General features: G+C 42.1%; 2 protein-coding genes across 3 annotated transcripts in view; one reads left to right on the top strand and one right to left on the bottom strand.

The window, feature by feature from the left end:
• The window catches only part of Sp1 (transcription factor Sp8), an 89,046-nt gene that overhangs the window by 34,264 nt on the left and 39,477 nt on the right, over window positions 1-15,305 (top strand). The gene's annotated exons all lie outside the window — the stretch shown is intronic.
• Window positions 10,951-14,939, bottom strand: LOC124211106 (uncharacterized). Of its 2 annotated transcripts, XM_046609833.1 has the most exons (4): window positions 14,144-14,267; window positions 12,870-13,698; window positions 11,941-12,331; window positions 10,951-11,871 (listed from the first exon to the last, which is right to left on the bottom strand). In XM_046609833.1, exons 2-4 carry the CDS (start codon window positions 13,695-13,697, stop codon window positions 11,567-11,569), a joined length of 1,524 nt encoding a protein of 507 aa, XP_046465789.1. In that variant the 5' UTR covers window position 13,698; window positions 14,144-14,267; the 3' UTR covers window positions 10,951-11,566. The 2 variants fall into 2 exon arrangements, with proteins under 2 accessions (XP_046465789.1, XP_046465787.1); XM_046609831.2 differs by having other exon boundaries at window positions 12,870-14,939.

Here is a 15,305-nt window from a genome sequence, read left to right as displayed (position 1 = left end):
CGGGTTTCTTACCGCGAAGTTATACCGCAACTAAGTCGACTATTTTATCTTCGACTTTCCAGACACCTGTGGTATAATAATACGTCCATATCTCGTCCAAGCCGTGAACCATAAGTTCCCTGTTAAAAAGTTAGGTTCATGAATTTTTTTGAAAGTCAATTTATTTTCTAATTCGAAACTAGCCGCAAAACCCAGCCAATAAAAATAGGGATGATAAATAATGTACAGATACGTTTGCAGGACACGTGAAAAAGCCGACGGAATTTTTGTGCACCGGTGATAATTATAAATACCCGTTGTTCAGGTTGTAGAAATAACGTGCCTGCGTACATCGAGTCTCTGTATACGCTTCTATCTATGTAAGTGATAACTATACATACAGCCGGGTCAATTTTTCAAAAGCCACATGTATAATTGGCTGAGAAAAAAGTCTCGGGGAACCGAATGATCGGACTAAGATGATCGTTAATCGTTGAGGCGAGGAAGAAGGATCCCGGAGGAGTTGAGCGTCCGCGACGTAACCTTAATCTAATCGGTGCCTTCGAAGCGCTGGCATCGATTATGCTAAACGCAGCCTGGCCGATGCCTCCAACTCGTTTCGTTTGATTAACTTTTAATAAAGAGCACAATCTGGACCGTATAATTCCTCGAGTTCGCTGCGCGTTTCCCGAACAAATTACCATCCTAGCTATCCTAGTTTTCGGTCGGGAGGGTAAACTCTGTTTCAAATAATCGTAAGAGTAGTTCGCACCGTGAATTCTGTACGAGACGGTGAATAAAAAAATTGGTCAATTCGTTAATCCCAAACAGGTTCACTTGTTCTCGACCCCTGCTGGACTCGAAACGCCGAAGCGTCCCGTTTCCCCGAGGTGAGTAGCCGCGCCAGGATCAGCCAGGAAGTCGTACTCGTGTCAGATATTCTGAATAATATACCACCGGTTTACATCAGACCGGCATATACCGTATACGCAGAGCCAAGGCTGGTACGCTGCGGTAAATGGTGCAGAGAAAAATAAAAAATAAATATCGAAGAACGAGTAGGTGTGAGGTGGGTATAATATCAAGCGGATGGAACGAGGCGAGATACGCGTACGGATAATATCTGATACCTGGATATAATCGCGGTTAGGTATATGCCTGCCAGGGTGGTATGTATAATAATTCCACATAGCACAGCGACCGTACTCTGTCTACATACATGCACGCATGTACAAACAAGGCGAGATACTTCATCCGTGCAACGCGTATGAAGGTACGTAACGCATGCAGCAGCAGCAACACACGTGCGGAAGAGTGCAATCGAACGAAAAGCGTTCCAACGCTTTTATCGGAGAACTGCAATTAGCAATTGCACGGTAACGTCGAGTTTCTTTTTTCTTTTTTTTTTTTTTTTTTTAATTTTATTTCTCTTCTTTTTTTTCACGACTTTGTTGGTATGTAAATGCGTATACACTATACACACACCGTGTCTGTGGAAATACGCAGTGCATGCATTATGCGCCAACCCGCAAGGGTTAATTGATACGAATGCATTGCGGCATTCTTAACGACGACGCCGTGTATTATATGTATATACGATCCCATTTTTGCTTTCACAATTCACGCGCGAAAGATTCCTTTCTACATCTTTTTATCCCTTCTTCGCTCCCCCGGTTTCTCAGCTACTTTGTCTTTGCCTCGTCTATTATCCGCTAGCCAGAACGCGTTAAGTACAGCTGACACAGCGCTGATTCTCTTCGGGATACGCTCCGCGAGCTGCAATTATTATTATCGGCCGTTTCAATATCCGTCAAACAATTTGATGAGATCTTAAAATTGAAAGAATATGATTATTTTCTAGCCAATCATTGTCACATTAGCGTATCACCCGCTGAAGGGAAAAAAATCGTTTTCAACTTTCGTTTCAACGTTTCAAATTAATCAAACTCTTCACCATTCTTTTAACCAGTGATGAAAGAATTTCAATTTTCAGGTCACGGAATCTATCTCCACGTATATATTACACGTCCAACATTTCATAAATTTCACCAAAAGAAAAATACATGAATTTGTATTCAAACGACGATATTTTCAAGCGAGAGAAAAGTGAAATTTTTTCATTTAAAAATAAGTTGATTATTCAAAAACCCCGCCATTACATTAGATATTCTTTATCAATGGTACGACGTCGTGTGTCTTCCCTCCAGCATCAATGACCTGCGACGTTTCTCTGAAGTTCATCGTATATACTCGTGATAAAAATAATGAAAAGTACCTAGAGGGGTAAAAAAATTCAAGTGTGTAAAAAGAAAGGATCACCCATTATGAATATATTGCGCCCAGCACTCGGGATCCAGCCGCAGCGTTCCAACAAGTCCAGCCGATTTTATCTGCGGAATTTTTAGGCTCGCCCCGTGGCTCGCGGCCCAGCGTGGGAGGATAATGTGCCTCTCCTTTCTTTGCGCCTTTTTCATTTTACTTATTTATTTTCCATTCTTCCCCCCCCCCCCCCCCCCCCCCCCCCCCCCCCCTCCCCCCCTGATGATCTTCTCTGGACCTTCTTTTGCCTGCATTTCGTATCTTCCACATATCGGCTCTCTCTGTCTCTCGATGGTTCGAGACAGCTTTTTCTGGTCTCAGAGAAGAGCATCACCGGTTGCTACGATTATCGAATAGGCATTCAGGAAATCGTAATCGATCGCCGGACGACTCGGTTGCGAGGAGTGCCTCGGGCATTTTGAATCCAACCACCTGGTGATAAACAGGCCAATACTTATGCCTTGAAACTCGAAGTGAGATGTCAGCCATGCAAGTATCGCAATCAGTCACGAGCGCGAAAAGAGAATGAAAAAAGAAAAGCCCAACAAAGATTGCATAAGCCGCAACCTGCTTCTTCTCTTCTCGACAGTTTCCGAACCATCGAACAACAGAGCCTCTGGGTTGGCATCCCGCATCCATCCCGTACTCGTACCGCACGTTATACGCACGACGACAGCTGTGCCGATAGTATCTCAAGACAAGAGGTTTTTCTCGTACGAAACAGCTGTCTTCTCACCATTTTCACCCCGGGTAGCGTACGCGTGTTGTTTTAAACACATAGCGCCGTCCAGTAAACGGTCGTTTCATTGTCCGACCATCGACGTAATATTCCCTGCTCCAGGCGCCTGATGGAGTCCGGTATCCGCGATGTCCACTTCCAAAAGTACTCCAACTCCAACCAGAAACGTAATTTACTCAGCTCGCAAATAGTCCGTCATCTGATCTGCCGAGTTATCACCAAGTCTTTCTAACTCGTCGATGGACTTTGGCGAGGTCAAGATTCCAGTGTCCCTTTCGGAGTTCGAATGGTGGGCACGATGTGGGCTGGTAAATTTCCGGCGCATCTCGTTACCTGAGACCAGAATAAAGAAACCGAAAACGGAGCAACTCACCGGTAACTCGTCGGCAAAAGACGCGTTCGGGAAAGGAGCGCACAGCTGTCTTCCGCTCGTAGCAACGTCATTATCACCACTGACTGGTAAGCATTGCAGCAGATGAGGCGAAATGGATTATCGCGAATCAGATACCTCGGGTACCATGGTGGAAGGCATCGCTTGGCCGTAGTACGGACGATCCCTTGACCTGAAACAATAACTCACGAGACGAATGTAATGGTACACCACATTGGTCTTCAAGAGGTTAATTGCCGGTTTGGGATGTCCGTCGGTGGACGGTTCAGCGGTAGACCGTTCCTGATGCGGTTGCGTAATGCGCACCCTGCACGCATTTGTAGCTGCAGTTTGGAGGCCGCGTCTCTTCTCGATGATCCGAAACCAAAACGGATTACGATTGTAATTTTCACGCGGCTGATTGTGAGTCAAGCGACGTACGTTGGTTTTAAAGTTGCAAGAACCACGCGGCCGCATGCGAATAAACGCAGTGCAGATATCCGCGGCTATTAAACACGCGGCCATGCGGACGATGATTGATTTCGGCCTACCATTACGTAGTAATCGTTATTAATTACTGATAATTATTGTTATACCTAGAGTTGATCCGTTTCTCTGGGTTGTGTGATTGATTCGATCCTGCCAGAGCCTCCGCATCCTCCTCGCGCGTCTGGACAGCCGGGATCGCCGAGGATAGCCGGGGGCCGGTTACTCCTGTAATTGTCGGTAATTAGAGGAGTCATAATTACCGACCCTGGCAACGTTACACAGTCCATTCATTTTCATGATTCCTGCCGTAATCTTTTTTCCTTATTGTTACAACACGCAGCTAGCTGTTATGGACAGTCGAGTACGGTTCAGCTGCAGTTTATCCGCATCCTGCGCTCGGCTTTTACACATCGGCTCACCTTGCGCCAGCCTTTAAAAAATGATTAGCTCTCTTTAATTTTATGCCAACATAAACCGCATCGAGATGCGAGGGATCCCGGGCAATCTCAAGTGGGATATTCGACTGCTAGCTTTGATGTCTTATGGGACCAGTCGGCCATTATCGCTTATACCTATTTATACTCGCCGGCGAGATTTACTATTTCTAGTCCCCGCCAACGGGGCAAAGATTTTTCAAGTGACGAGGGTGTGCCGCGTCGTATATTTCGCTCGGGTGAGCTCCGTACACCCTCGGTCTCGAACCGCGTCCAGCTCCACGATCCTTTTGACAGCCGAACGTCCTACAAAATTATAGACTCAACTCGCCCCAGTCGTAGGTGAGATTTGTGTTGCTCTCCGTCTCTCCTCCCCCGCCGAAATCCCATCCTCGAAAGCATCGGATCGTTTCGTCGAGTGGATACGCGGCCTGCTTTACCGAAAAGTGCTGATTTTTGCAACCATTTAAAAACTTGTGGATATACAACGTGTGAATTATATAAATTTTAACCATCATTGGTATGAAACCGATTTTTTTTACATCTCATACGCGTAAAAACTCTTTTATTCGCTGCATCACGTGACGTTAACGTTCTTCAATATTGAATTAAGAATGCACCCTGTGATCTCTCTTCCCTTTCAGAGTGTTGTACCGAACATGGCACGTGCGAGTTTCTATTCATTCGGATCAGCGGATGGCGCAGTCTTTGACCGAGGGTTTAGATCATTGAATCCCCGCACGCTCCCACGATACAGATAGAATCGCGAGATTCAAATTCGAGATATTTCCAAGGATATTCCGTTGAAACGGGTCGCAATAACGTCCCATTCTCCAAATCTCGTCAATCAGTGCTACAATTTCTTTTTCTAACCACGCGTAAACAAATTTCAAATTTGCTCCACCGCGATACCAATACTTCGGACGATTTGATCAAGACCCTGTAAAATATCCCGAGGTCTGAAAGCCGAGCTCGTAAGCCTTAAAATCCAACGACCCCTCGGTGATTAGCGGCACCCTTTGCAGCGAGCAGCGAGCAGCCAAGACCCCAAAGTGGCGCGGAGTCAATTGAATGTAAACGTAACGAGACTCGTGCTAATTATAAATCCGCCACAATGCCGGCTGACGAGGTGCGGTGCCGCTACCGGTTTCACTCCGCGTGCATGGATCCGTGAGCGTTGTGTGATTGGCACAGAGCTGTTGGTGTGGAGCGACCTCATCTATGGTTGTGCGCTTGCGGACTGGCCGAAAGCTAGAAGGCTTGCACCCCTGCACCGCGTATATATATAACCTATCCGCAATTCCGCGTGAATCTCGTTCCGCTGATGACAGAGAAATATATGGTATATAATAATTACTGCACGCGCTTCGCGATTCTTGATTACAGGGTAACTGCAGGTAGATAGTATACGTATGATGCTGAATTCTGCAATTATTACTGACAGGTTTTTCAACGTAGTGAATTGTTGGTTTTTTTCAACTCTCGATGCTTGAATTTTTCAATAATCCTCAGGTAGAAAATGCATAAAATTACGAAGATCAGCTACTCGTCGAGGATAGAAACGTACCTTTGTTCCCCAATCCATACCTGGAACGTTTTTTGTTCGTTCAACAAAAAAAAGATACTCTTGTAATATTTTTCGTTCCGTGACGGCCATTATTTTTTTTTTTTTTTCTTTCTTTTTCACCGCAGCCGAACGCTGTATACCTTGCAATTCTTTATCGGGATTCGGGGTGGATCGACACCCTCCGTTCCTGCAGTGTCAGCGTCCGACTACAGCGTGCATAAAGCCGAGAGCACGACACGTCTGCTAATTGTATGAATTATTAATGATCAATTCCCTTATGTACCGCGACGTACATAAGGACCTATGTACATGCACGTTTGTATACATATGCGAGTACACTAGACTTGGACGTGTCAGAAACACGAAGGTGCGGGTTCTTCGTCCAGTGAAATAAAAGCATCTCAGATATCCGAACGAAACGGAATGGTTGAGGGTAGTTTCGCCCTTCTCGGAGGAAGGAAATGGACGGTGGCGGAAGGGGTGGGGGGGGGGGGGGGGGGGGGGGGATGGGTGGATGCGAAGCCCGATTTACGGCTCACAACTTCCGGTCCTCGCGAGCATTATTGAGATTAACAGGCTCGGCCCTAACCCTACTAACTCATTCGGGATTGGTTCTCGATCGGTGGATCGAGGAAATGGGGATTGGAAAAATGGAAAAACGACGAAACTAGGGAAGAAAAAATTCACCGGACGTCCCGCGTTACTTTCGCTCCATTAGCACGAATTCATATTTTCGACAATAAGGTGAACGGAAAATTTACCGTCCACTCTTAATGGTAATCCAAAATAAATTTTCGCAGAATATCGTCAGAAATTTTTTTTTCACGGAAAATTAGCCGAGCTACATACTTGTTTTAAAGTTTCACGTTATACTTGAGAATCATGATCACGCAGAAGTGTTTTCTATGTTTGAAACAGCGCCAGATAACTGTAATTGAAAATACGCGGAATACAAATTTCATACTTTTGGGTAAGCAATCGTTGCGTTGCCAACGATTTGACGAAAGAGTTAATTTGTACGCTTTCGACGATAAATCTCAGCAGACATTTTAGGCAAAAGATTAATTTCATCTGATAACGGAGGAAGGTGAAAAGTCGCGTTAAGGCTAAAAGTTGGAACAAAAACGGGAAGAAAAATAAGCGTTATAAGCAAAACGTAACAGGGAGAGACGAAGAAGAAGAAAAAACAAGAAACAAGTAGAAATGAATTTCTGAAACGAAAATTACCGCAGGAGACCTCGCTCAAGGACGCGCGCTTGCGCTATTTATACCGCTGCGGGGTTTAGATTGTAGATAAATTGTTTTATGGGATTTGTTTGCTAATTTCATTTTCAATCTAATCAGATACGAACGGACCGTCGGGGGTCTACCGGTTCGTTCTATTGTTAGGCGACATGAAATTTCGTGTTTCTGTCTAATTGAACCGGCCGCGGGTATATTTTCCTTTCAATGGCAAACCCTGTGATTATTTGTTAATGGTTCTTAATTAAGGATAATAAATTCTCAAGCTTTCCTTGGTATTACTGTACGTATAGGCAGTATGACGTTATCGATAATACGAATTTCGGTATACTTATACATACGTAGGTATATATGTGGGTGGTACACCTCAGTTTAAGCATTACCAAGTTTCTCGCACCTTTCGTGCCACGCAGAATAAAGAGGAGAGTGGAAAAAACTTACGAATTGATGGAAAAAAAAAAAAAAAATAATAAAAAATAATCGCCGAGAGCTTGGGTGAATTTTTACTTTGTCTCAAAACAGCCTCAATCGTTGTATACAGAGTTGATATTCATCATCCTCTCCCTTCACAGTCAGTGCCAGCCCACGCGATTTACAGTCCGGTAATTGGATTTATCGCCGATTCCATGGAGTGTCAAGCGAGGCGTGCATGAATAATTTATGCACACATACCTGCCCTCGCAGGCTGTGGCGAGGTGTATACGGGTAAGGTAAATGAGCATTTGCAGGTTGCCGATTATTTCACAGACTTGACGCGACAGCCACGCGGCGCGGAGCAATTCATTGAAATACCGCGGTGTATTTCGCACGCCAATCCGGGCAGGTATGTAAAGGTATACCTACGCGTCGGGCGTATTATACTTGAGTATAAAATTTTCAGCGCGAAATAATGGCAATAATAATAACAAGAAAAACAACAACAACGACAACAACAACAACAACAGTTCGTCCGGGTGAACGAGGGAAATTTATACTCAAATTATCGTTCGGAAATCTGTTGTCCGTCGGGGTGGTTCGTCGGCGAAACGTCAATGCGAACCGAGGCTACGAACACGGGCTCTCAGACTCGCGGACAATTGGAGTTCGGCGTCAGGAGGAATGATTTATCGGCGGTACGCGTGTGGCGGGAAAATGATACAAAATGATGCCGGCAATCAGCCCGAAGCCCAAACCTTCTACCATCGCATCGAATACACGAAGCGGCTTGATATCCTATATCTACCCGGATGCAAGGGGATGGGTTCTGGTTTTTCGTACCAAACGGACGCGCCTCGTTCACTTTGAACTTCGTCCGTCGTGCGAGTCAAATTTCGCGTGAGTTCGCGGAAAAATTGATGAATCAAAGTAGAAAACGTTCTCGATAAGAAATTCCATCGTGCTCGGCGTTATGCAATTTACGCGGGAAACGCTTCAGGTGTGCAACTATTTACAACCCATCCAAGGCACGCGGTGCAGATATCGAGGATGGTTCACCCGCAAGTCGGGGTCGAAGGCTCAATGATTCACCGTGTAATGGAGACGAATGCGGCCATAATTCTACTCCGCTGACTGCTGAACGGCTCCGTACGTCGAGGACCGAGTATTTTCGTTGTCTGTTTCAACCTTGTCCTTCTTCGTCTTTGAGCCTAGCTTTGAGCACCTCGAGATATACGGCGTTATCTAATTTATTGGACAGCTTGCGGCGGGACGAAACGTGGACACCGTTTTGCCTCCTCGGAGAATTTCGCCCCGTGTAAGCACGCGAGAAAAATTTCAATCCACGCAGCGAAAGTAAAGTAAATCAAAGATTTGGAAAACTGGAGATGTAAGCATAGATCGATGCATTTTTAGCCAGGCATCTTTCTTTAACGAAAATCAAATGATGGACACTATTTTTTTTTTTTTATCATTATTTTGGTATAAAAATCCAATTTCATTTTCATCTGAGCGTTAACTATTCAAGATTAAGGATATTATTTTATTCGTCAGCAAAGAATCCCAAAGCTCGAAATTCATTCCGTTCGAAACGTTATCATCGATAAAAAAACGTTTCTAACGATTCGGCACCGAATTTTTCTGGTGAAAAGTCAAGTTCTGTAATAAGACATTGCGTAAGAAAATTGGACGATTTTCACAGGATATGATCCCAAGCTTTCTATAACGTTATTCTCTTTCATACCGCCTTCCGAATCCTAATTGTTCAGTTCAGACGTAGATACGAAAAGCTGCGCCCCTCTCAATCATTTCGAGCTTGCAAGAATTTGCCGAGATATTCAGCCACAATGCGGACAATTCGCGCGGCTGTGGTCGGTAAGCCGTATTCTTCTCCGTTGTTTTTGTTTTTTTTTTTAATTTCTTCCGCTCCACAGCGACGTCGGACCACCTCTTGAAGGCAGAGAACGCGGTTGCCTCGCGGTTATCAAGTTGACCTCTCGCGGCCTGTATATATGCCGCACTCTCCCCGATCTCTTTCTCTTTTGCCACAAGCATTGATAATTCTCTCTCTGGATATTTTGCTAGCGCGAGTAGCGGCGAGCGAAGACGAGAAAAAGGCTGCGGCCAACCGACCCCTCCAACTCTCCGATCCGTGCCAGCAGCACACGAGCGAACGCAAGGTGTGAAACCACTCAAAGCAAAGAGCCCCGAGATTGCCGTGCACCGGTGGTGCTACCCCATTATCCGAGCTTGTAATGCCCACCGCCGTGAACTCGAGAACGGGGTATTGGTGAGTGGATCTTACCGTTCGATACGTGGACGCCGATTTTTATCCCCCCGCCTCGCCCACGTGGGTGCATCATATACATATACCGCGAAAGCATTTACGGCATGTTTCCAATGAAAATAAAACTATTTTTTGTTATATTCTTTCACGTGAGTTTATTTTGTGCTTCTCTTTTAGTTTTTTTACCAGTCCTGCGAACAAGTAATACCGTTTATCTTTGTGGGATTTACACGTTACGTAAATTGCATTGCTTCGGTAAATAAATAAATGGATACATAAATAAACGATGGGTTCGTGAAATTTGGCCTTGCGTTTGTAAATACTGGCAGAATGATTGTCTGAAAACCGGGAATTAGGTATGGCGTAATAATTCTGTATTGCACTGCGGTGACACGATGTCATGACAGCGGAACACTGGCGAAAAGTAGCGAAACAACGGTAGAAGAATTCAGTACTGTGCGGTACGTAGCTGCTGATTAACTAAACGCCGTACTGATAATTTTCGTGCTCACGTTTTTAGAAGATAAAAACCATCCTTTAATTGCAATACATTGCTCAGCAGACGTGATCTCATAGTAGCAGCGAATTTTCAGAAATCCGTTAAGTATTGACGATTGATTTTTTGTCAAATTTACGTTAACACAAAATAAAATATGTCAGGTATTGTTCGTTGTAAAATTATTCCATCAACAGATAAAAGGGATTCGAAAACTCTTTCAAGTCGCAAAATAGATTATAATATTCGCAGGTAACGATCGAATCAACGTCGAGGTTTTGGAAAACAATTACGGTTTATCAGGCTAAAATAAGAATTAAAATAATTTTAGACGTACCAGATTCCAACGATTTTTCAGGAAACATGCTCAAACTCCAGACGAGTGCATTGTAGGCAGTTAGCTTCCCCAGTCTAAATCACAACAACGTGAAATGCACGGAATCACTCAACGCACTCAACCGTATCAGCCACGATCCGAACTCCGCAGACGACACGAATCGATGCCTCGTACAGTCGCTATCAAGTCTCACTTACCAATTCGTTTCGCAGCTGAATAAGGACTGAACTGACGAATCGTTACAGTGTCACATGCGAGGGGCTTACCACTCTCATAATGACTGTCCCAAGTATGACACCATTGCATATGTATTTCACATATTACATAGTTATTACACTGGTATTACATGTATGGCATAGGGATTACAATAGTATTGCATGTATTGCATAAGTATCCCATAAGTATTGCACGTATTCCACAGATAGTGCACAAGTATTACATACGTATTGCATATGTATTACACATAGTATTACATGAATTACATGACCATTGCATGACTATTGCATACTAATTATACAACTATTACAAGACTATTACATGACTATTATATATTTATATAGATACACATTATATTACTGTAAGATGAGTATTTCTCAGTATACCTATTAACAATGGTTTTTGTCTCACTGTCATTAATTGCATCCCTGAAGTCTTGCTTGAATTACATTAAATAGTTTATTGCAACTATTTTTTTATAACCTCTTTTACCCTCTAAATTTCATAATAAAATTTGCAAATCAACCTTTAAATATAGTAAAGAATAATTCAACGCAACCATAATTTATATATTATAATAATATTCTCTGTATATTTATGCTAATAGTACTCTGGAGAGGTTAACGATACATAATTATATATATTTTTTAGCAATTGAGACGATCTTCAATTAACTTTTAAATCACAGCGTACTCTAACAAATCAGAATCACTGAATACATGATGACGTCTTCGGTCAATTTTCGGGTTGCTCAGAATTAGCTTTATTTGATCTCCTGTTACATAACTTGTATCGTCCACATCTGGAAAAACGAATATGGAGCTCGACGAATTCGTCACTTTTCGCATGAATTTGACTTCATAATCTTCCTCGCAATCTCTGTCTCTTGATTGGATACTTTTAACAACGCCGATGTAGTATTTTTTGGTTTTTTTGGTGAGAAATTCGATCAGCACAAAATTTCCGATATTTGCATCTTTACCTGAAAATTCAAAACGTTGTAACCAGACGTGCAATGATTTCAAATGAAATTTTTTCACAGCAGTATTACCTTGGAGTGAAGTTGTAGGAATAATCTCGAGGATTAGTTTCAAAACTAAATCCGAATAAAAAATATGCCCATCAACTATCTGTGGTGTTGGTAAAGTTCGCATATATCCAGAAATGCATTTGTAATCATGTGACCCCACTGGTGCCGGACGGAGACTAGAACTTATTAATCTATACCAGGTACATAGTACGCCAATACTTTCATTATTGACGTCAGCGCTTAATCTGGAGTATTCTCTTTGTGGGTCTGTTTTTCCAGTTAGATAGACGAATCCAAGAACAAGGCCTACTCTGTATTTCGTTTCTGCCTCAGTGTCTTCTCTAAAAAGCATCCATGTCCCTATACTTATTTCCGGATTCTCTTCGACAGTATTTGATCTAGTAGCTGATTCCTAGAAAAACAATAACATTATACGGAGAACCAAGAAGTTGAAAATTAACACTTTTTGTAGTCATCACAACGACAGGATGTGCCAATGATGGAATCTAAAAAATTTATGAGGTTGAAGTTCGTAACGTTAACGTAACGACACATTATTTGAAAAAAAACTATGTTTTTCAACTTCGTAATTGCTTTACAGAGGCTGTAGTTCTGATGTGGGTTGACTTTGCTTGATTCAAGCCACTATTTATTGATTACTGCATTTCTAAAAAATTCTAAAGTTGCAAAATGGCGATTTTCTTCAAATTGTATCGTCTCGTTAACGTTACGAACTTCAACCTCCTAAAAATTTAGAATCTCAACCAATTGCCGCATAAATTATACAACTCTATTCGTTGGGGTTATACATTTACCATAGAATAATGCTGCATTATATTTTTTTTCTAGGTGTAGGTAGGACATTTTCCGCAGTATTTTAATGAGTCTGGGTCATAAGGAAAGATATTCATTACTTATTTAGGAAGAGTTAATATCAAGCTAATAAGTACCTTCTTGGACAAATGCGGCAGTTCGATTTCTCGTACTCTCTGAAGTCTGTCGCTACTTAAACGGTGCTTGGTTTTATTAAGCAGCCAACAAATGGACGATTTTCTAACGACGTATTCGGCTTGCGACGAATCACGCACGACTGCAAATGGACTCGTTTCATTTAGTTGAACTGTTTGGGTGGAGTAATTTTTGAGTTCCAAAGTTCCTGTTACAGACTGCAACGTAATCATATCATGTTCAAGTTCTGCAGATATAGTGTCTTCATTTGCGCTCTCCGTTTCCTCGCTGATTTCTTCGCTGTCAGATTCGTCGTCTGAGTCTAGTTGAATAGACTTTGCAGAAAAAGGCAGTGTACATAAGATATTGTTGAAAAATATACCAAGGTTCCCGAGATCTTCAATAGCTCGACATTTCGCGTCTTCAACGGTTTTCTGTATTTCTTGATTAGAAGGTAGTGGATATGTGTTGACATTGATTACACTTTTTCTCTCCCTAAATCTTGGAAATATAATATTTTCTGACTCTTCGATGATGATTTCATTTTGTACTTGAATTCTATTGAGACGATGAATGATGTCCATCATGCTGCAGTTGACAATAGTCGAGTACGTGGATGACATTGAACGGACTTGTCGGAAAAAGCTTTCACATGGTTGACTACTATATAAAGATGGCAGGAAGAGTTCTGGTTGGTCCGAATCTCTCAGGCGTATGATGACGTCAATAAGCGTATGAGCATTTATTTCAATGCATGTGTAACAGTTGGAAGTTATAAAATTTTTGCCCAAAGTGTAACTGTCATTTGCCGAAATCCATGCACGCCACATCCTTAAACAAAACACAGAATACCAGATGCTAAATATTCTTTCCAACGGCGTTAATTCAGAATCGATGTATGAAACTACGGTGTTATGTAGTATTTTCAAATACTGACATGTTCCTTCGCTGCCAGGTACTGTATCATTGAGTAATTTTCTGACATTTTCTTGACATATTTTTTGAACAGAAGGGAAATTCATTTTATCCTTTGGGTCCAAGTCAGAATAAGTTATCTGGTGTTTGTCTTTAGATTGTGACTGTATCAATAGTTTCAGGTGACTAACAGTCGCTATATTGTTTCCCATCGGCAGAACAATTGAGTTTTTGATGAAGCGATTTCTTAGCTTTGTACCAATGTGTACAGTATCCTGGCAAACAAAGTACTCACTGCAAAATTCACTGTTGAACCATGTCCAATTTTCTTTACCAAAGAGTAAATCAAGATTCGAAATACCTATTTGGCTTTCAATCCTCATCGCTTTTAACAATCTTGGATCACCATCCGAAGAAAATCCTAATACTCTTATTCCGAATTGCTGACATTGTTCGTAAATAAATTGGAATCTGTTAAGCACGTGTTCGGCTGTGAATTTATTGTCGGTTCCAAATATGCACAGACAAAATGACGCCGCATTTTTTTGTAAAGGCTGTGCCATAATTGTGTACGCCAAAGAAGCAATTGGAATATTTTGCATCGTTTCTTCCATTACTTTTGGTGACGTTGCCATGAAAGATTTGCACTTAGGCATTCCATTTTTATCTGTTGGTAATACCAACCCAATTAATTGGTTAGTTTTTGGGTCATATTGCACGGTGCCAGTAATACGCGTCGCATCTTCGCTTACCCATATGACTAGAGGCAGGTCGGCCTTGATTAAGTAATTTTTCAATTCCTGCAATCGAAGCTGCCCTTCAATGATGTCTGGTCCGTTTTCTAACAAATACCGACTGACAGATGAGGGGGATGGTAGAGGCAAGTTCGCGCATAACGTTTCGTACGACAATCTTCCACCAATCATGAAAATATACGATGCAAACTTTTTCACTGTGCAATCGTATCTGTTCCCGCAAGATTCGGCCTGACTTTGTTTGTCAGAAATTCTCATCAATTTTCGTACTAACAAGTTACTTTTACTGTTTTCATTGACTGTTGGACAAGACTTCGTTAATTTTTTCGATGCCGATTGTGCTAATAAATTTTTCACGCAATCCTTTAATTCTGCATTATATTTCAACAGCAATTCCATTTCGTTCAATGTTGGAAAATAATATGGAATCGTTCTCTCTGTAGTAATACTCTTCACTCTTTGTCGGTAGGATTTGTCACTTCTAGTTCTTAGATCTTTTTTAATTTTTTTTTCACAGTCGGAACTTTTTGTATCTATAGTCTTAGTATTTTTGGTATTACTAGTCAATGGGGTTGATAGAATTTTCTCGGAACAAAGAACCCCTTTTACATTATTCCGAGGTTGAATTCCCCCTGTAACTCATCATTTGTACTTTCAACTATCACAGCTTGTGATCTAACATCCGATTCATCATTTGGCTTGTCACGTGCAGATACTTCGAGTTCTTCATCGCTTTCAATTCGATTTTTCGACCGTTTAGTAGGTTTC

This window comes from Neodiprion pinetum, chromosome 2 (genome assembly GCF_021155775.2).
Source record: "Neodiprion pinetum isolate iyNeoPine1 chromosome 2, iyNeoPine1.2, whole genome shotgun sequence".
In the NCBI taxonomy this organism is placed as follows: Eukaryota; Metazoa; Arthropoda; class Insecta; order Hymenoptera; family Diprionidae; genus Neodiprion; species Neodiprion pinetum.
This window is presented reverse-complemented; position numbering and strand designations above follow the sequence as displayed.

Coding starts and splice junctions, on each gene's coding strand:
- LOC124211106 (XM_046609831.2), bottom strand. CDS start 14,936: ATGGAATTGCTGTTGAAATATAATGCAGAATTAAAGGATTGCGTGAAA. Junction 12,332..12,869: donor TGCCGCATTTGTCCAAGAAG/GTACTTATTAGC, acceptor TTGTTTTTCTAG/GAATCAGCTACTAGATCAAA. Junction 11,872..11,940: donor TCCTACAACTTCACTCCAAG/GTAATACTGCTG, acceptor TTGAATTTTCAG/GTAAAGATGCAAATATCGGA.